The 22070-nt window shown below is 53.8% G+C and overlaps 1 protein-coding gene across 1 annotated transcript; it reads right to left on the reverse strand.

Annotated features, from left to right (window-relative positions):
* Nucleotides 1-3687: 3687 nt before the first annotated feature.
* LRRC38 (leucine rich repeat containing 38) lies at nucleotides 3688-21130 on the reverse strand. The gene is made up of 2 exons (XM_036352170.1): nucleotides 20411-21130; nucleotides 3688-5045 (listed from the first exon to the last, which is right to left on the reverse strand). The coding sequence occupies exons 1-2, from the start codon at nucleotides 21051-21053 to the stop codon at nucleotides 4792-4794; spliced, it is 897 nt and encodes a 298-aa protein (XP_036208063.1). The 5' UTR covers nucleotides 21054-21130; the 3' UTR covers nucleotides 3688-4791.
* Between the last annotated feature and the right edge of the window lie 940 nt (nucleotides 21131-22070).

Consider the following 22070-nt stretch of genomic DNA (forward strand, 5'->3'; position numbering starts at 1 on the left):
CATCTAGGTTCTAGGACAAGGAAGATGTAAGCAGGATGCTGGGGGAGGGGAGGGAAAGTGCTGACCACATGGCCTGGGAGCCTGCTACACGCTCCCTGGAACCGGAGGACAGGGCTCATGCTGTCCCAGGTGATGCACAGGTGATGGTTTGAGGGACGTGGAGCTGCAGGTGGTTATGCTCTGCCTGAACTCACACATCACGGGCTGGGCTGCTCCGTGCCTGGGAGTCCAAGTGGAGACCAGAGACCACGGAGGCTGGAATTCCAGGCCCTCCTGTTATCTCCCCCCGACCCCCGGCTGGCACATTGTTCCTCCCAACAAGCATCCAGACTCCGTGGAAGGTTCAGGATTGGTGAGGGAATGAGCTCTCAGAGGGAACTCCTCGCAGTGACAGACTGGCCTCCACGGAGAGCAGATCTTTGGAAAAGTGAAAAACGCCGATGGTGCCCATCTCCGCCCACTGGAGGTGGTGGGCAAGGATGGGTGAAGGACATCCCCTTCTTGCCGTCCCTGGGATTGTGCAGGGAAAGCTGGTCCAAGTAATTAAGGGAAGTCACTGGGGGTCAGATGGTCACGAGCGGCAGTCACTCAGCAGTCACAGATGCCAAGGCTGGCGGTGCCAAGGAGAGGACACGGGGTGGGCAGAGGACTCAGAAAGGCGAGGGGCTGCTGCACTGCCCAGCAGGACAGATGGGCTTGCTCTCGGGGCTCTCAGATGAAAGGCAGGCTATGAAGTCTGGGGGTTTGCATCCCTAATCAGCAGCCCACACTGGGGCCGAGGGGAGGCTTCTGAGCCACAACAAAATTGGGCAACTGCTGAGGAGGACACACCAGAAGTGGTTCCTGGCATCACAGCCCTGGGCTCAGAACTGTGCCCCTCCAAGTGAAGAGGCATTTTCCTTTAATGCATTCCCTGCATCTTGTAAATCCTTCCCTGCTTGTATCTTCTCACTTTACGTGTGGCTTTCAAGTCCTTGGAAAGGGTAAAAATTTTCCATCTACTCATCCATCCATCCATCCATCCACCCACTCACCTGCTCATGTACCCACCATTTATCCATCCATCCATTCACCTACCTACCCATCCATCCACCCACTCACCTACTCACTCATCAATCCACCCACCCACCATCCATGAGCCCATCCATCCATCCATCCATCCACCCACCCTCTTCATTTATCCACTTCACAATATTATTTTTTTAAGAGGTGAAGCTTATATTTACTGAGAGACTTCACAATATTTATCAGGCTCCGGCCAAGCCCACACCAGGACTAGGCTCTGGGAATACAGGATAAACATGACAGGCATGGGCCTCACTCTCATAGCGTGCCATCTACAGAGGGGGAGACATACACAAGCAAGCCAGCGACACCCAGGAAGCCCACACAGTCCTGAGTGCTGTGAAGAGCATGACACAGGTGACGACGCATGAGAGGGTGGCAGGTGAGGGTCTCTTCCGCTGGGATGAGCAGGGCAGACCTCTGAGAAGGTGACCTTTGAACTGAGACCTGACTGACAAGAAGCAGCAACGATCTAGGGGAAGAGCATTCCCGGTGGAGGGGACAGCAGGTCAGGGCCCTGCATGGGAAACTGAAGTAGTGCCCAGGGGCTGAAGGGCGTGAGTACTGGGGACAGATACGGAGGGGGACCACTCACGGCACATCACACAGCCCACGGGCCGGCCAGGTGAGCAGCACACCCAGCTCCACTGCCCTCCGAATGCGCAGAAAGGGAATCCTCTGCTGTCTCCTGGAGTGTTTTATTACTCTGCTATTTTTTAAAAAATATATTTTTATTGATTTTAGAGAGGAAGGGAGAGGAAGGGAGAGATAGAAACTTAATGATGAGAAAGAATCATTGATTAGCTGCCTCCTGCATGCCCACAACTGGGGATTGAGCCTGCAACTGGGGCATGTACCCTGACTTGGAATTGAACTGTGACCTCCTGGTTCATAGGTTAACGCTCAACCATTGAGCCACACAGGCCAGGCACTGCTAGTTTAATACTCCAGTGACCCCACTCCCAAACACCATGAGAGCCATTTCAGTGGTTGTGGGTCCACCACAGCACGTTGGCCTGCATGGACCTCAGCCTGGACTCCACCTTGCTGCCTCCTTCCCTTGACCTTCTGTCTGTAGGGAGGGAGGCCACGTGGTGTGACCCTCTGTGGAAGGGGAAGTTTATGTGCTCTGTTCATGTGATAATGGGGGTTGTAACAAGTGAGTGTTGAGACAGTTAAGGGCTCCTGTCTGCCAGGCCTGGTCAAGGGATGGTATTCAGCAATGGTGGCCCACTGGCCCTCACTTCATGTGCATCCTGTCCAGAGGGTATCTCTGGGGGCAAAGGATTCCATGGGGATTCAGGGGATGGAGGAGACGTCATGGTTCCAGCTTAGAGCTCCACAGAGCGCATGTCCCACCCCTGCGTTTGTCACCCTCCCAGGCAGCTCAGAAGGGTATGTGGAGCCCACAGCTCCCCAAGTCTCAGCAGAATTCTGCAGCCTCCCCATCAATGAGGAAGGACTGAACTGCTGAATGGCTTCTATGCCCACTTCCTTTCCTGTTCCCCCTGAACCTCATTGGTGTGGAAGGTGGCCGGTTGCCATGGTTGCAGCAGGTGGCAGCCCTGCCCCAGGGGCTGTTAGTGTTTGTTACCAAGCATAATCTGCACATCCAGACTGATACACAATATGAACTACCTACAAAGTCAAGTTGCTGCCATGATTTTATTGCATCCTGGCGGGTGAGTGAGGCTGAAAGGAAGGTCACCCTGCAAGGTCACCTCCAGGAATGGCAGCTTGGAATTAAACACCTGGGCAGGGCAGGGCAGGGATGGTTTGGGAAGGGCAGGCCAAGAGCCCCAGCGGGGTGGGCAGAGGCCACACTGTCCAGGGTCAGGGTGAACCCCAGCAGATACAATGGATGCTTGTGTCTTCATATTGTGTATCAGTCGGGATGTGCAGATTATGCTTGGTAACAAACACAGCCCCTAGGGCAGGGCTGCCACCTGCTGCAGCCATGGCAACCAGCCAGCTTCTACACCGATGAGGCTCAGGGGGAACAGGAAAGGAAGTGGGCATAGAAGCCTTTCAGCAGTGGTGGGTGCCAGTTCAAACTGACTTAAAGCCCAAGAGAGACTCCATCCCCAGAAATACAGGCCCCTCTGAACAGTACCAGTCTGAACTATATGGGTCCACAAATATGTGGATTTTTTCAATAAATATATAGTCAGCCCTCTGTATCCCCAGGTTTTGCATCTGTGGATTCAACCCACCACAAAACTGGACCAAACTGGCTCAGTGGTTGAGCGCTGACCTATGAACCAGGTGGCCACCATTCAATTCCCCGTCAGGGTATATCCCCAGGTTGCGGGGGATAGAAAGACAGATAGGTAGGTAGGTAGGTAGGTAGGTAGATAGGATATACCTATCTCCTGCTGGTTTTGTTTCTCTAGAGAACCCTCACTAGTACACCCCACTGCCCACTCTTGAGTGGCTTCTACCAGTTACTCTGCCACAGGCCTCATTTATTTCCTTCATGGCACCCATCACTACTTGCAATTTCAGTTTTGCTTACCTGTTTATGTTCCACCCATAGTAATACGAGGCCCACGCGGCAGGGGCCTGTCTTACTCAATGCCTGGCGCTTAGCAAACACTCAGGAGACGGAAAGGAGCAATGGAGGAGTCACGTAAGGAGTGTATTGTGAGAAATAATGGAGGCGTGATGCCCAGAAACATCCCAGAGCTTCTCGTGAGCCCCCCCTGTCAGTCCCCACAAGGCCCGGAGCTGCTAATGCGTGTCGCCTCGCATTACCCCGCTGGGCCCATGACACTGCTGGTGTCGTGCTACCTCAGAACCAAAACGCTGCATTCCCCGCGCTGGGAATCACTGCCTGCCACGGCCTGGGCTCCAAAAACACATCACACACAGCCTGAGGCCGCGGGGGGAGGGTTTCAGAGGCCGAGTCCCAGTTCGTTCGTTTCATGTCTTTACCATTTTGTGGGTCCGATGCCTCCTGCTCTCTGAAGCCTGGCCTCTGGGAAGGTTTCTGCGCAAATTCTGGAGCTGGCAAGTCTGGAGCAGTGCCAGCAGGGGGAACGCTGGGGAGCGACTCAGGGACAGGTCTGGGGACGAGGAGGGGAAACAACGCCAGAGGGAAGAGTGACTCTGAGCAGAGCCCATCAGGACTGTTCAAAGCGACTGTCCTTGCTCCGTGGGTCGCTGCCTCACGGGGATAAGGATCAAGGTTTGGTTTCTGTCCACAAAAGTTTTCCCAACCAAAATGGAACAACAAACACACTCCGGCCAGTTCTTGGCTTTCTCCTCAGTGCCATGTTAGCCAAACGGGGTAGAGGGACCTAAACCCCGACCCCCACTGTCTGAGCAGCCGCCTCCTGGGAGGAAGGAGGTGCATCATGGCGGCCCAGGCCAAGCCAGAGCCGTGGATGTCACAAAGTCATCGTTGTGGGCAAGCACTGCACGTCTCGTGTCCCCTGGGCTGGATTCCCACCAGCGGCTGTGAAGCCCGACTCCATCATCTCCTGACGCACACCCCACGCTGAGCGGCAGCCCCTCCTCCAGGAAGCCTTCCTGAGCTCCTTGAGCTGTGGATTCTATGCTCTGAGGTCGGAGGTCCCACCCGGTGCGCCCCCGGGTCCCAGGTGTGGAACAGGCACCATTCTGGGCGGCTCAGGGCACTGACCGTGTGGGTCTCAGCATTTCCCTCTCTCCTCCAAGGGGAGCCACGAGCATGGGTTCTGGAAAGCGAGGAACGGGAGGGGTGGCTCAGTCGTCCTCATCCTCGTCCTCCTCCTCGGCGTCCTTGTTGGGGGTGCACCTCTGGAAGCACTGCACCACGGTGGCCAGGAAGAAGCTGGAGATGATGGCGGCGATGGACACGGCCACGCCCGAGAAGATGATGATGAACAGGTCTGTGAGCGAGAGGCTGAACCTGCACTCGCTGAAGCTGGCCTCCGACAGCTGGCGCAGGAACACCCTCCTGTTCTCGGGGGGCAGGGAGCACTGGATTTCATCGAGGCCTGGAAGGGGTGGGCAGGATGAGAGACAGGTTTAGGCTCTAGCATGGGAATGCCTAAAAGTTGGCAAGGCCAGTGCTTGCAAAGTGCAAAGCAGAAGCAGCCCCCCCAAAAACAAAAGGGGGAGAAGTTGATTGGAATGGAATTTGAGCCTTTTTAAAAGCCCCCTGTAACTACGATGGGAGACATGTTTTTAAAATATATATATGTATTTTTATTGATTTCAGAGAGGAAGAGAGAGGGAGAAAGAGATAAACACATCAATGATGAAAGAGAATCATTGATTGGCTGCCGACTGCACGCCCCCCACTGGGGATGGAGCCCACAACCAGACAAGTGTCCTAACCATGACCTTCTGGTTCATAGGTCAATGCTCAACCACTGGGCAACACCGGCCTGACTATGGCATCTTCTGATTTTGAGTCACTCAGGATGGTGATAGGAAGGCAGCATAAACTTTTAGGGTTTAGGGCCTCTGTAGACCCTAATCCAGACCTGGTAATACCCAGCCCCTGGAAGGGGGGATGGAGGGCGGGGCAGATGCCGTGGGATGGGGGCCACTAGTGTGTGTTACCAAGCATAATCTGCACATCCCGACTGATACACAATATGAACTACATATAAAGTATAGATTTCAGATACAAAAAAAATGCATGACATTAAAATGCATAAAGAACTCATATCTTCTGTTTCTTACGTGGAAGAAGAGAAAAACAAAATAGTAGTAACTCACCCTCCTATTGCACTTGCGAAGTACAAACACTGTTCTAAGTGCTACATACATATTAACTTCTGATTAGCACCACCACCTTCTGAGGTAGGCACTGTTATTATGCCAACTATGGAGGAGAAAACTGAGTGTATAGAGCTTGCTGTGTCAGCAACACAGCTTCTCAGAGATGTAAGAACACCATGTGTCATTAAGCACAACTGCTGCGATCTCTGCTTACCTCTGGCTTCCTTTCAACCCTCGGGAAAATCTTCCATTGCTTGCTTTTTCAGCGCTTCCTGGATTCAAAAGCTGACCCTCAACCCATCTCCAGCATTACCTGAAAGTCGAGATGATTTCTTCACATCACGCTAATTAACTGGTTTCTGTCTTGCAAAGAGTGGCCCCGCTAACTGCACAGCAAACCTGCAACTACCCTTTGGGGTCTTTATTTACATACTAGAGGCCGGTGCACAAAATTTATGCATGGGTAGGGTCCATAGGCCTGGCTGGCCATCAGGGCCGATCTGTGGGAGTGACCAATGGGGCAAATGGGGCGCCCCCTGCTGGCACCGCCTTGGCTGGCCTGGGGCCTGCAGGCTGGGGGAAGCTCTTGCATTGAGCGTCTTCCCCCTGGTGGTCAATGCGTGTCATAGCAACGGTCATTCCATTGGTCATTCTGCAGCTCAGTCAATTTGCATATTAGGTTTTTATTATATAGGCTAGTTCCTTCTCCAAATCAGAAACAGAAGAGGAATGAAGAGTGGCTGAGATTCCTCCTTTCTTCTGTTCTGGCCCATCTTTTATGTGTCAATAGCCAATCTATGATGCTCTCCTCCCCATGGGAACCATTGCCTAGCAACCAGACTCACAGTCCCTCCTCCCAGACTCAGTTCCTACCTTCTATACCCAAGGAATTAACTGGACCAGAGCTCTTCAGGTTTCTCCAGCTTCCACTTGACTACAACTTATGACTGTGTCCTTTTTTTGAAGAAGCCAAACTTTTGTTTACTTCTTTTGAGCATTTTAAATGCCTTTGGACAGAACAGGAGAGCTTTAAGACAGTGTTTTATTGGGATTTCCTTGTGGACACTTTTCTTCAATGGAAAAGTGGGAAAATCGATTGATCTGCCTCCTCTTTTCTTTTTAAGGCATATATATATATTTTTTTTTTTTTATTTTATTTTATTTTATTTTTTTTTAAAAGGAAGGCAGACTGCCACGTGCAGCGCCTCATTTGGATGTGTCTGGAGTCTTGGAAGCTTGACTACCCTACGTTCTCCTACAAATGGACCTTGAGAGCTTGTTTGGAGGTTCTAGCAGGGGAGCGCAGCTACTCGTATACCCTTGACCGAAGACCGGTCCTCTCCTCGGGGGGGAAGGTCGTCCTCTTCGACCGAGCGCGCAGCTTCGGGAGGGACGCACATGGATCGGTGAGGGAGGAGGGGGACACCCGCCTAGCCAGCCAGATCAGCCGAATCAACCCTGGCGATCAATGGGGTGACAGATGTCGCAGCCAGATCGCCCTCACATCCATTAAGGCATATATTTTTTAATTGATTATTTTAGAGAGAGAGAAGAAGGGAGGGAGAGAGAAACATCAATGTGAGAGAAAAACATTGATTGGTTACCTCCCGTATGAGCCCCAAGCGGGGACCAAACCCACAACCTTTTGGTATACAGGACGATGCTCCAACCAACTGAGCCACCTATCCAGGGCTTGACCCACCTCCTCTTAACATCCCCCCATCCCCAGCCAAAGGTGTTATGAAAATAAACAATACGGACACCAATAAGCGGTATGGAGCACAGGCAGTTTCTAAAGCCAAGATAACATTTGCCAAGATAACATTCAAGCCGTAAGAGGTCATCATTACCTAGAGAAACGCTGTATAATTCCTTGTTCAATGAGCTGCATTCGCGGGAAAGCAACCACAACAAAACACCACCAGCTACAGAGCCCGCCCCGACTCCTCACGCCAATCCTGCTTTCCCCAATGTTCTTTGTGCCTTGAGATTACTTTGGCATTTTTACAGAGTGACGCTTTGAGGAAATGCCACCTCACATTTCTCTGTGGCTAGAAGAGACAGACCTGTTTAAAAACCGCCACACATGAGCCCAGCCAGGGTGGGAGACTCCGGAACACACTCAAAGGCGCTTTCGCGATTAAGATCCACCGGCTTGATGGGTTTCCACAGCTCACAAAGGGCCGGGAAATAAGAAGAGTCGGACAAAGAGCCAGCTGGGCCTGCAGAGGGGGCAGAGCATCACTGCCAGGGCCTTTGAAAGATGCATTCCAGGCCAACTGCAGCCTTGGGAGATGGGGTACCCTGACTTTGGGGTTCCCTCTTCTCTCCTGCAGGATCCTACCTTAGTCCAGAATTTCTCAGCCTCAGCCCTACTGACAATTGGGACTGGATAACTCTATAATGTGGGGGCGGGCCTCTGCACTGAAGGGTGCTTATCATTGTCCCTGCCCTCTGCCTGCTAGAGGCCGGGAGCATGTCCCCTCCCATTGTGACAAGCAAAAATGTCTCCAGCCCAGCCGTCGTGGCTCAGTGGTTGAGTATCGACCTATGACCCAGGAGGCCACGGTGCAATTCCCAGTCAGGGCACATGCCCAGGTTGTGGGTTTGATCCCCAGTGTGGGGCGTGCAGGAGGCAGCCAATCAATGATTCTCTCTCATCATTGATGTTTCTCTCTCCCTCTCCCTTCCTCTCTGAAATCAATAAAAATATACTTTTTGGGGAAAAAACAACAACTGTCCAGACAGTGCCACATGTCCCCAGGAGGGGAGTGGGAGAGGAGACAGAATCCCCCCCACCCTCCCCTGCTCTAGGCCGAAATGCTCAGCTAAGTGGGTAACCTTCTAAGGCAGGGCTACTCTTAGTTACTAGACAGACATTTCATTATTAAACAGCTTTCTTTGATTCATGCATTAAACAAAATGGGTGAGGCTTCACGCTAGATACAAAAAAGGAAGAAAGAAAAAAGGAAGGAGGGAAAGGAGGAAGGAAGGAAAGAAGGGAGACAGGGAAGGTAGAAAAAAGGTAGAAAAAGAGGAGAGACTTAAGTCTAATGGGAGGGGCATCAGGACACAGGCACAAATGAGATATTTTTTTAAATATATATATTTTTTGTTAATCCTCACCCAAGGATATTTTTCCATTGAATTTTAGGGCAAGTGAAAGAGAGAGGGAAAGACAGAGAGAAACATCGATGTGAGAGAAACAGATTGATTGATTGCCTTCTGCACACACCCTGACCAGGGCCCGGGCTGGGGAGGAGCCTACAACCAAGGTACCTGCCCTTGACTGGAATTGAACCCAGGCCCTCTGGTTCTCAGGCCGATGCTCTATCCAATGAGCCAAACTGGCTAGGGCTATATTTTTATTGATTTCAGAGAGGAAGGGAAAGGGAGAGAGAGATAGAAACATCAATGAGGAGAGAGAATCATTGATCAGCTGTCCCCTGCATGCCCCACACAGGAATTTGAGCTCGCAACCCAGGCATGTGCCCTGACCAGGAATCAAACCACAACCTCCTGGTTCACAGGCCGATGCTCAACCACTGAGCCACACGGCCGGGCCACAAATGATATTTTAAGAGAGAAAATGAAAAGTTGCACTGCGGTCCAGGGACAGCCGGAGGAGTTGAGAAGTGAGAGCCAGGGCCTTGGGGGGAGGTGGGAAGGGGCAGAGGAAGGAAGCGTGGGGCCCATGGAGGAGAGGAGGTTGCTCTCTATGACCTTCCCTCCTGATCTGGAATGTTCTCTCACCATCTCCTCAGCGTCTCAGTCAACACTTACGTGGCATCCACGTGTGCCGGCCGCCAATCTTAGGGCCTTACACGCATTAGCCTATTTAATCTTAATGCCCATTCAATGAGGAGCCACTGTAATTGTCCCCATTTTATAGATGATGGGACTGAGCTGTCAAATGGCCTGTCCAGGAAATGACAGAGCCGAGACTGACCCCGGCCACCACACCGCCCCCCTCGTCTCAGAGGTCAGCCCCACCCAGTACCTCAGAACAAGTTCCCTCCAGACAGAGTGTCTTTCAGAAGGAGGCCCTGGAGCCCTCCTGCATCCCTCCTGCCCAGGCCCTGACCTGGACGGACCAGACCAGGAAGCTCAGGCTGCCAGCACAGCCTCTGGTCGCCCTTGTCAGGGGACGGGCTCCTGGCTGCTCCGAAATGGGCACATGGACGGACAGCACCAGGAACTCAGGTTTGGATTAAGAGACTAAAATTCGCAGCCAAGAGCCCCACTCAGGCTGCCCAATGCTTTCGTTTGTCATCGCCAGGTCTTTTACTTTAAGAATCTAAAAAAGCACTTAAATCAGGAGACGAGGCAGTGTTGTCACATGGAGACAACGGTCAGGCTTTTGTAATGAGACAGGACCCAGGCCGTGGGCCTGCTCACTCACTGTGTCACCTGGCTGGCCCCTGCACAAGCATCTGAGTGTACAACCCCCCAGGGCAGCGAGCCTGTCGCCTGTCTGTCGCCGAGGCAGCTGGGCAGTGAAAGGCAGGGGTAGGAGTTGAGGAAAAGACAATCCACCGGTGGCTAAGATCTCCTGGGAGCCCGAAACCCACCCATGTGCCCTGACCAGTAATCGAACAGGGACCTCCTGGTTCATTAGTTGACACTAAACTATGAGCCGCACCAGTCAGGGTGGAGCTGGCTCATTCGATGCTGAGCCTGTCCCTGGTGTTTCTTTAGTGTGTGAGTTACCTGATATCCCTGAAACAAGCCCCTTTCTTGCTCACACTTGCTAGAGTTGGCTGACATGGCTTTTTTGTTTTGTTGTAATATATTTTTATTGATTTCAGAGAGGAAGGGAGGGGGAGAGAGAGATAGAAACATCAATGATGAGAGAGAATCATTGATCAGCTGCCTCCTGCACGCCCCACACTGAGGATTGAGCCCACAATCCAGGTACATGCCCTTGACCGGAATCGAACCTGGGACCCTTAGTCCACAGGCCGATGCTCTATCCACTGAGCCAAATCAGTGAGGGTGGCTGCCATTGTTTATACTCAAGAGGGCCAATCAACAGACTGGAGGAAGATGGAGTTCAAGGATGGGCTGACACCTGTCTTGTCCATCCCTGTCCCACAGCCACAGATCATCCCGCTCTGCCAGCTGTCCTACCAAACCGCGTGCGCGGTGGCTGCAGGGCCCGAGAGAGTGGGAAGGACCAGTGCCGCTGGCCTCTTCTCCCAGGGAGAAAACTCAGGGAGCAGGTGCACTGAGGGGAGAGAGGCCCTGCCGACAGCCCCCTGCTCCCTGCCTTCATGGGCACCATTCCCTCTCCACCAGGGCACACTCGGGAGAGACGGGCCCCTTCCTTGTGCAGGGGGCTCCGTACCTGCCTGCCGCCACCCCTCCGGGCTCTGTCCCCTTCACTAATGACTTCTTCCCAGCAGCTGACACCTGAGCTGGGGAGGGTGAAGAGCTGCCATTCTCCCGAAATAGATGATGACACAGAGGAAGGCTGAGAGGAGATTAATCTTTCATCCCTTGTCAGTGCATGGGCCCGCGGCCAGGGGATCTCTCGGGGCCTTTCCCGGATCTGGCCTCCGGGAGCTGCCGCACCCAGATCAACAACAGGCTCCCCTAAGCACTTGTTGTCATTAAACATGTTTTTTGGCCCGGCTGGTGTGGCTCAGTGGTTGAGCATTGTCTTATGAACCACGAGGTCACCGTTCAGTTACCAGTCAGGGCACATGCCTGGGTTGTGGGCTCCATCCCCAGTGGGGGGTGTGCAGGAGGCAGCCAATCAATGATTCTCTCTCATCATTGAAGTTTCTATCTCTCTCTCGCCCTCTCACTTCCTCTCTGAAATCAATAAAAATGTATTTTAAAATATACGTATTTTTTGTTTTCCTAATTCCATTTACTGCAGAGGTGGGCAAAAGTAGGTTTATAGTTGTGAGTACGCAAAACACAGAGTTTACTCCTGTACTATTATTTATTACCTACTGTATTATTTTCCAATGGAACAACAGTAAACCCACTTTTGCCCCACCCCATATACAAAGCCTGTGTACACAGAACAGAAATAAAAAGGGGAACAAAAGGACTCACAAATACATATCTAACACCATTCTAGATTTTTCTGTGGGACCTGTACACAAATCCTCCAAGTAGAAATATACTCCGCCATTCTGTGGGCTAACCAGACCAGGAACACCTCTCCATTTAACCCATACAATGATCACCTGTCAGCTGTAACGGCTATGGGTATTTTACTGTGTAGATGAGCCGTGACTTACCCAACCCCAGGATGTTTGCGGTTTTTTTCTTACTAGAAGCAGAGTTGCGAGGAGCATCCGCGAACAGATTCTTAATTGTTTCCCAAGATGCATTCCCACAAGTTGAAGATTGTGAGAGAGGCCCTGAACCCATGCCAATCACGACTTTTTGTCACTCTCCACCTTTGCCAGTCTGCGCTGTGAAGTGGCACATTGTTGATTTAGTCCGCCTTTCTCTGACGTTGTCTGCTGCGCTCATTGACCACTTGGGGTGTTCTTCTGTGAGCTGTCTGCCAAGACTGAAGAGCCTCCAAGTCTTCCCGAGGTGTGAGAAGGCCCTGGCGACAAGGCACATGGGGACAGAGTGGCTGCTCTTCACCCCACTCCCTGCTGGAGCTACAGGTCCCGGGAAGGGGCTCCCCCTCCCACACCCTGGAAGAAGGACTAACACCGGTTCTCCAGGGACCAGTGGGCGTGGGTCCCACGGCTCTCGGCCAGAGCTCACTCCTCTCCGCCCACTGGAGTGAGGGCTCAGCCTGGGCTGGCAAGGCACCTTGCCAGGCCCACCCCACTAGCCCCCCAAACTCCAAACTGAAAGGACCCAAAACAGAGCAGCTTTTGTCCTTCCACACACACAGGGAGCCTTTCAGCCAGGGCCTCCTGACTTCACAGCATCTCAGATCACAGGGCACCTTTGACGTGTTCGTTCCCCTCCCTGTCACCTCTCCCCCTCTATTTTACAGATGTGAGGCCCAGAGAGGTTAGGCCAGTGGTCGGCAAACTCATTAGTCAACAGAGCCAAATATCAACAGTACAACGATTGAAATTTCTTTTGAGAGCCACATTTTTTAAACTTAAACTATATAGGTAGGTACATTGTATTAACTTAATTAGGGTAACTCCTAAGCTGGCCTTTGCTAAAAACGTCCTCAATCTGATTGAGGTACATTCGCTGAGGTCGACCCCTTCCAACTCTCCCATCCACACTCGTCTTGTATACTTGTTTCGTCTATCTCAGTGGTCGGCAAACTCATTAGTCAACAGAGCCAAATATCAACAGTACTTCTTCAAAGCAGACTCACCCAGGCCGAAAACTGACTTCTGTGCATGGGCCATGAAGTTTCGATTGCACTGTACGTGCGCGCCCGCACGTGGTATTTTGTGGAAGAGCCACACTCAAGGGGCCAAAGAACCACATGTGGCTCGTGAGCCACGGTTTGCCGACCACTGGTTAGGCAACTTGTCTCAGGTCACAGGGAGTGCGGGTGGAACCCAGCTCTGCTGACTCCCTGTGTAGTGCTCTTTCTGGGCACCAGGGTCTCAGAGGACTATGAGCTCCTGGAGAAGTTGCTTGTAACACGGCCTGTGCTGCGAAGGAAGACTGCACGAAGGGGCATCTGAGGTGTGCCCGCCTGCTCCTGCTGCTGGGGGTTGGGATGCCTGGGAACACCCGCTCTAATTTCTGATAGTGCTGATCTCTGTTCCCCTCCATCACTTTCATTAAGTGCTGATTGCTGCGTAGGGAAAATTCCCCGCTGTCCTCCCTGTCTCAGCCGGCAGACACTTCTCCTGATTAAACAGTCAGCTGATGTCCACCAGAGGAAGCTGTACCAGCAGCACTGGGTCAAGGGCTCCTGCGTGGTCCTGGCCCCAGCAAGCGTGTCTGTAGAGGGCAGCGGCGAGGAGTGAGTCCTGCGCCAGGACTGTGACTTGTGTCTGCTACCCTACACTCAGGCCCATCTCCCACCCCGAGCCTGAGGACAGCAACACAGTCACATGCACAGCATGGGAAATGAACTGACCTGCAGGCAGTTTTCCTAACCTGTCCTCCTCCGGGAGGAAGTGAGCAGAGGTGGTCACTGAGGGCCTAAAGTGTTATTCTCCGGACGGCATATGTGTGTTTTCCACGACCACCACCAACATCACCATCACTACCGCATCTCCACCGTCACTGCCATTGCTACTTCCATCACCTCCCGTGTCTACCATCTCCACCATGATGCCCACCTCACCCATGTTCACCATGATGTCCACCACCTCCTCCATGTCCACCTCTTCCCTGTGTCCACCATCTATCTCCATGCCCACTTCCACCATGTCTACCATTGCCACCATGATGCCAATCTCCACCACTTCTACCACCACCACTGCCACCACCTCAATTATCAATAACAGATGCTTGCTATGAGTTGGGTCCTGGGCCGAGTGCCTGGGGTACCAACCTGTGTCTCATTATTATTGATGATCTGGTCAGAGAGAATCTCCTGACACAGTCAGTGTGAGGAAATCTACGTGGCCCTGTGAGGCTGGGACCTCCCACAGCTCATGGCAATCAATGCTCCATGCTGCCTCTGGGTGCTCAGAGGCACCCACTGTGGCTCCCTCCCGGACCTGCCCTTTTCAATACCCAGAGTCCCAAGTTGATCTCTAATGATGGGCTCTCTGCTCAGCTGGGAGAAGCAACAGGAACATCCTTGGGTTGAAAAGGGGCATGTGTGTTAGTGGGTCCCCTCCAATGACATGGTTGATCATGATTTTACATTCTACAAGGAAGGACTATTTATAGAAACTCCCACTATTTTTCAGGAACTATATTAAGTACTTTACCATTATCATCTCACTTAATCCTCTTTCTCAACAGCCCTTCAGAGCACTAGTTCTCAACCCGGGTGATTTTCCCTCTTAGGGAGTATTCAGTGATGTCTGGAGAGATTTTCAGTTGTCACTCCTGGGTCGGGTGCTACTGGGATTGAGTGGGTAGAAGACAGGGATGCTGCTGAACATCCTACAGGGCACAGGACAACCTCCAAGGCAAAGAACTAGCCAGTCAATCATGATGGGCTGAGATGCCCTGCTTTAAGGTAATTTATTTTTCTATCCCCATGAAAACATTTTTTTAATTGTAGTAAAATACCACAGCATAAATAACATAAAATTTACCATCTGAGCTATTTTTTAGTGTACTGGTACAGTTCAGTGGCATTACATACTGTTGTGCAACCATCACCACCATCCATCTCCAGAACAACTTTCACCTTATAAAATTCAATCTCTGTCCTCATTAAACACTAACTCCCCATTTCTCCCTCCTCTAGGCCCCGGCAGCCATCATTCTACTTCTTGTCTCTATGCATTTGACTGCTTTCAGGTGCCTCAGACAAGTTGCCTCAGACATTATCTGTCCCTTTGTAAACCGCTTACCCCAAAGCTCATCCACACTGTAGCATGTGTCAGGATTCCCTTCCCTTTAAGGCTGAATGATACCTCACTGTATGGATGGGCCCCATCTTGCTCATCCATTAATCTGTCAATGGACACTTGGGTTGCCTCCACCTTTGGCTCTTGAGCGTGGGTGTACAATGTGGGGTACTTTTTAGATGCAGAGACAGGGGCTCAGAGGAGCTGTGTGACTTGCCCCAAGTCATACAGCTCGTCTGAGAGGGTCTTGATTTAAAGGCAGGCCTGGCCACAAAGCCTACCCTCTCTCCATGACACCACAGTGCCCTCAGTATTCCCGGGGCTCACTCAGAGACTGGTCATCTTGGAACTCACCAGACCTCTCCTCGGGGGACACTTTCATCCAAGCCATGGAACTGGACTTTGTGTCTCCCCCATCTCTGCTCAGTGATGCTCCTTCCCTCTCTCCTCTGGACGCCGTTCATCCCTCCCTGTCACCCATGACATTGGGATGGGCTGGGGCAGGGAGGGGAGAAGGAGGGTGGGAGCCTGTGGGCCATGGGAAGAATCTGGGTTTAAGTACCATGGAAGCCATGGGAGATTTCCAAACACACCTTATACTGCGTTAGCTGCTGGGGATTCAAGGAGAAACGAGACACATTTTGTCCTTGAAACGGGTCAGACTCATGAACTGCCAATATCAAGCGGTGGTCATGGAGGTAACACAGGATCCAATGAGAGTGCACAGGGCAGGCTCCCAACTCAGCCTCGGGGTGCCCAGAGCGGTGGACGCTGGGAGCAAAGTGAGAACCAGAAAGGTAGAAGTAAAGGTGAGAATCGGGACCTGTGACAGTTGGGCGAGGATCTGAGGGCAGGAGCCCAGGACGGTCCCCAGGCCTAGAGGTGTGCACTCCGCTGTGATCCGGGGCGACCCGTTCAGGATGCGATTTGGAGAGTTGGCTCCTGTAACCGTGAATGTGCCAGATCCAGGTACTCACGACAACCCACACGACATGGGGCCCTCAGCGCACTTCCAGCCTGAAGGAGACACAGCCTTCCAAGCACCTCATCCCAATTACACTGGAAACCACACGATTTGGGGACAGCGGGAGTTGGACGGCCACTTGGCTAAAAGGGCCTAACCCTTGGGAATCTGGGTCAGCTGGCACGGGGTCACCCAGCTAACGGTGGTCCTGGCCTCCCCAGAGCAAATCTCCAGCTGCGTGCCCCGGGCTGTCCTGGGTGGGCAGGAAGGCAGAGCCACTGTCCCCTGTTTCCCAGCAACAAGGTCACCCTGTGAGTGAAGCGACAGAGTGACATGATGAATGTGATGTTTTCAGAAAGAGCCGGTGTTTGGGATGGAACAGCAGGACCCTGGGAGCCGGCTGTCCAGGGAGCAAACAAGGTGAGGTCGCCTCGGCCCGTGCACACAGTGGCCTCTTCCCCGGAGCTCCAGACCGTGGCACCCGTAGAAGCTGACACCTGGCCCTGGACACAAGTAATTGTGAGAAAGGTGACACCCAGGGACTTAATTCTAATTAAGAGGCAAATTAAAAATGCAGTAGCCCGTGGCACACAGGCCGTGTACGGACCTGTCAAAGGCAGAGGGAGACCTTGGTCAGCCCCTGCCAGGGGCTGGATAAACACACAAAACGTTCACTCAGCTGGGGATCAAAACTGCGATGCAAATGAAAGCAATGAGGGGACAGATTATTCTGCCAGTCAAATGTTTAAAAAGAATAAAGTTGGGAAAGGTGGGTGGCCCGGGTACTCTCTACTGGCCACCAGTGTCCCCTGCCTGGGGCGCAATTGGGCAAAAATGTCTCCAGAGGTTTAAAATAAACATAGACTTTCCCTCTGTGTTCTCACCTCAAAAAATCCACCCCAAAGACATTCCCAGAGGTTTTCCTCTACACATATGAGGATGTTCAGCGTTGTCTGTAGACAACAAAAATAAGGCATCTACCCATACTTCCAACAGGGGTCAGGCCAGTTAATAGATTGATAAAATGACCCATTACATGGCCATTAAGAGTTACATTTTCAAAAGCTAAGAACCATATGATTTCACTCATAGGTGGAATAGAAGACTGAAACTCATGAGTGAACACACACAGCAGTGTGGTGGTTGCCAGAGGGAAGGGGGTGGTTGGGAGAAGGGGGTCCTAACAGAAGGTGACAGGAGAAGACTTGACTTTGGGTGGTGGGCACACGGTGCAATATACAGATCTTGTCACTTAGAAACCCACCCTGAAACCTACCTGTTCATGTTGACCAATGTCACCCCAATACATTTAATTTTTTTAAAAGTTAAATTTTCAAAGAACTGCAAAGACAGGAAACTCTCACAACTCAGTAAGAGACACAAAATCAGCAACAAGATGTATAATCTAGTATCAACTTGTTTAAAAAATATGTACGTGCTTAAGAATAAAACCAACTGAAATACAGAAAACCTTTAATAGTGGTGGGATTCTGGGTGCTTTTCATTTCTTTGTGAGACTTTTCCATAGCTCCCGAGTCTGGGTGGGGCCTGTTATTTCATCCTCTGGAAAATAAAACTGCTTTCCATTTTAAAGAAAAAGCAATAGGATCACCTTGGAGTCACCAGGGGAGAAAGTCATCAGCTTCGGTCTCTTTGGCTGGACTACTGTCTGTTTTGTCAGTATGACAAGAAGTCCTCACTCTCACCACCAAACCAGGCTCTCACAGTGTCTGACGTCAGAAAAGGAGAGTGGTTACTAGGAGATGGGAGCAGGGACCCCCAGAGAGCCGTGGGTCCAGCCTGGCAGGCAGGTTAGTGACATAGCTGGTGAGCACCCTACCTGCACGACACCCCTTCCCACAGGGCCCGAGCCAAGCCAGAATGGCCTTTCCAGGAAGCTGCCCCGGGCAGAGCCAGGTTAGCAGACCCAAGGCATAGCATGTGCACCTGTGTAATTGTGTCCTTGATCCCCACTCCTCTCCGCCTTCCCTCCCTGCTGCTGCCCATGTCAGGGTCTCTGGGCATGAGAATTAGTTCCCTTCACTTTCCTAGTAGGTGGGCCACACGTGGCTGTGGCTACAAAGGGAAGTGAAAGAGGGATCTTAGCTATTCAGTCTTCCCCCAGGGACCTGCGTGTGCCCTTCCTGAGATGGGCACTAGCATCATCCTCATTTTACAGATGAGGAAACTGGGGTACTGAAGGTCACTCAACTAGTAAGAAGTAGAGGCAGGATTTGAACCCAGCAGCTCAGTGCCAGAGTCCGGGCTCTCGGCCACTTTGTCCTGCACAAATGCAGGAAAGGAGGGAGGGGGTGGCTGAGGTTATAGGGCACCCATCCTGTGCTAAGCATGACTGAGCCCTGGATGGAGCTGATCTCATTTAAACACGGTGTGGGATTCGGGGACTGCATGCTGAGGTGAGAGGTAGGGAAACTGAAGCGCAGGGAGGTCAGAGACTTGCTAGGATCATACGTCTGGGAGAAATGACATTTTGCATTCACACTGCTCCTTCCTTCCACCGACATGATCTGGTTTTGATCCCGAAAATCACCAGGTCAGACGACTACACAGCATTCCAGGTGCCAGTTTCAAACAGGAGGAAGATGAGGCTCAAAGTTAAGTGACCCACCCAGAGTCACCCAGGTTTTAAGCGAGGACTCAAGTCTATGTCTTCAGACTCCAAACCAAGGTCCCTGTAGAGACCTCAGAGGCCAACCACAGCACTTCGGAGATGAGAACACTGAGGCCAACAGGACAGGTGGCCCGTTCAAGGTCACAGCCATCGATGGCAGCACGAGGCTGAAACCTACAGATCCTGACCCCATAACACCCAGCCCTCACGTGGTGACGAGAGCCCGTTATGTCAGCTCAGTGAACCGTGGGGGTAAAGATGCCAAGTCCATGGTGAAACAGAGGCAGAAACCATCAGAACCGAGGCCCCATTCCACTGTGAGGTCTTCCTGCCTCCCGGGCAGCTTGTGGTGGGAAGGGTCTGGGGAGCCCGGCCAGTGAATGAAGGCAAAGTTTAAAACTGGGGAGTCTGTACCTTTTAGGGCTTTTTTTTTTTTTTTTTTTAATAGGAGAGCGTCTGCCTGGGCTTAAAGTGGAAGCTCAGGGGCCTGCGCCTGCCGAGGAGTGACTGGCCCTGCCTGGGGTGGGGGCTTAGTTAGGTGTGGAATGAATATGTGAGCACAGGAATCCAGGGTGTAGGTGAGCAACATCCTGAATCCTCAGTGTATGGAAAAAGGATCTATGGAAGCTAAATCTGTATCGATGTCACCCTTTATCGTGTGTGCCACACAGCTCTGGCTCCTGTTCTACCCAGAGCCTTAGGGAGACGCTGGAGGTGGAGGTGGAGCCAGGCTCTGGAGGCCTCTGCTGGGCCCCGTGTGTAAGGCTGGGATCCCTGAGGGCAAGGACACTCCACTCCGCCTGCTCCCTGTCTGGGGCTCATCCCTGTGGATGCTGAGGTCCCTTCCTTCCCAGCTCTGCCTTTGCTTCCTTCCCGCTGGCCTTCACGGGCCGGGCTGTAACTACCAGGCCCCGGTGCTCCTGACTGCAGATGGGGGTGCATGTCCCTGTCACCCCGGGAAAGCTGCACCAGGAAAGCGAAAGGTGCACCTGCTCACATTTTTGTTGGCCGATTTCGCATCTGGGCTGCAAAATCACAGAGCCTGGCTCTCAGAGCGCTGCCATTCTCCCTCACCAGGAATATCCTCACCCCCTTCAGAGAGAAGGGCCAGCTGGGAGCTGAGAAGCACACCTGCTCAGGCCCCGGAGGCTGCTGGGGAGTTCCTAGCGCTGCTGGCTCTCCACGCTCAGGGCAGTGAGAATGCGATCAGCTGTTTCCTATCAGGAGGGTGCCGTCCACTTAGAAGGGGTTGTTAGGTCCAGAGGCCCATGAGGTGATTTCGGTCACGAGTGACAGAGAAATGACAGATCTCTAACTTTGGAAAGTGGGTTGTTGGAGAAGGGGGGGGGAGTATAGCATCAGGGCCCAGAAACTCTGGAGAATCCAGGAGTGTCCCTCCCCAGCCCCTTTCCCCAGCAGATTCCCAGGAAAAGTTCAGGTTAGAAACTTGCGAGGTTACAGCAGGAGCAACTCTCATCAGAGCCGCCACTCACCGGCACCCAGACCTCTTCCAGGCTCCACCCCAGGCCCCTGGGCTGGGTGGCCTCGCCCGGCCCCCTTCCTCCTCCCTCCGCCAGCTCCGTCCCGCCCCGCCGCCCGGCTCACCTTTGGGCAGCTTGGACGCGTTCTCCTGGATCCAGGTGAAGAGGTGGGCGAAGTCGCAGTCGCAGAGCCAGGGGTTGCCGTCCAGGCGCAGGGAGCGCAGCGCGGGCAGCGCGGCCAGGGCGGCCACGCTGAGGCTGCGCAGGTCGTTGTCGTTGAGCTCCAGCACCTGCAGCGACTCCAGGGTCTCGAAGGCCGCCTCGTGCACGCCCTCCAGGCGGTTGTTGGCCAGGCTCAGCCGGACCAGCCTCCCGGCCGAGCGGAAGGCGCCGGCGCCCAGCTGGGTCAGGTTGTTGTAGCTGAGGTCGAGGAAGGCGAGCTTGGCCGAGCCGCGGAACGTGCCCTCCTCCAGCGAGCGCAGCGAGTTGTTCCTGAAGTCCAGGTAGACCAGGTCGCCGTGGAAGATGAAGAAGTCCTCGGGGATGCGCTGGATGCGGTTGCCGGCCACCAGCAGCTTGCGCACGTCCAGCGGGAAGGGGTCGGGCACGCTGGGCAGCCCGCGGCCGCGGCAGTCCACGGTGTGCGGGTAGGGGCAGGCGCAGCCCGCGGGGCAGGCGCGGCCGGGCCGGAGCAGCAGCAGGAGGCTGCAGAGCCCGAGCGCGGCGGCGGGTCCCGCGGGGGCGCGGGGGGCGGTGCGGGGGCGCATGGCTGACCCGCGCGAGCCGCGGCGACGCGGACCGGCTCTCGGGAGGGCAGGGCGCTGGGAGCCGGAGGGCGGCCGGGGCGGGGAGGGCGTGCGCGCGGGGGCGAGTGAGCGCAGCGCGGGCGGACTAAGGGAGCCCGGAGCGGAAGGGACGGGGGGGGGGGGGGGGTGATGAGGGGGAGCCGGGGGGGGGGGGGGGGGGAGATGAGGGGGAGCCGGGAGGGAGGGGCGAGGGACTCGGGAAGGATTTGCCAGGACAGGAAGTTAACCCGCTGTTAAATCCCGGGGGAGAGACGGGAGCGGCGAGGGTGGCCAAGTGGTGGTCGCCAAATGCGGCCCCACCCGGACGGCTTACTTCGGGGACCTGATAAGCAGCTGCCGTGTGCGCTCGGCCAGGAGCCCTCGACAACTAAGCTCGATTACCGAGCGCATCCCAGCCCAGGCGGTGTCCCGGGCCCCGAGCCCGGTACCCCCACGCCGCCAGGTGCCAAAGCACGCTCCCCGGGCGCCACCCCGTTGCCAAAGGGAGCGCAACCCGGGTCACGGTGGCCCTGCGCCCGGAGCAAACCCGGCAGGCTCCTGGGGGGCCGCGACCCAGGCTGTCCATGGGGTTGGGCAGGGCGCCAGAGGATGGCTTTTCTTCCTCCCTCCCAACCCCTACCCCAATCTCAGCGAGGCCCGCGGGGTCCTCGAGGCTGGCAGCCGCCCCGACGCCCCGCTGTGGCCAAAGGAAGTCCAAGGCCAGTCAGCACTTTCCACGTTGATCCCGTGCTCGTCAGGAACGGGCAGCGGCCAGTGCGGATCTGCTGCTGGTCTAGGAGGCCCACCCGAAGGGGTGTGGCCTGGGGTAAGGAGGCCTGGCTTCCCTGTCCTGTGGCCTCCGTGCCTCACCTCTCTGGACCCCCTGCGCCCCCTCCATAAAATGGGGAAAAGTCGTATGTCTGTCACCAGCTATGGAGGACCACCACGGGGTCAAGAAACCGAATTAAAAAATGATCTCTTCCCTCTTAACGCTCACTC

Source organism: Myotis myotis, unplaced genomic scaffold (assembly GCF_014108235.1).
Source record: "Myotis myotis isolate mMyoMyo1 unplaced genomic scaffold, mMyoMyo1.p scaffold_m19_p_2, whole genome shotgun sequence".
Classification (NCBI taxonomy): Eukaryota; Metazoa; Chordata; class Mammalia; order Chiroptera; family Vespertilionidae; genus Myotis; species Myotis myotis.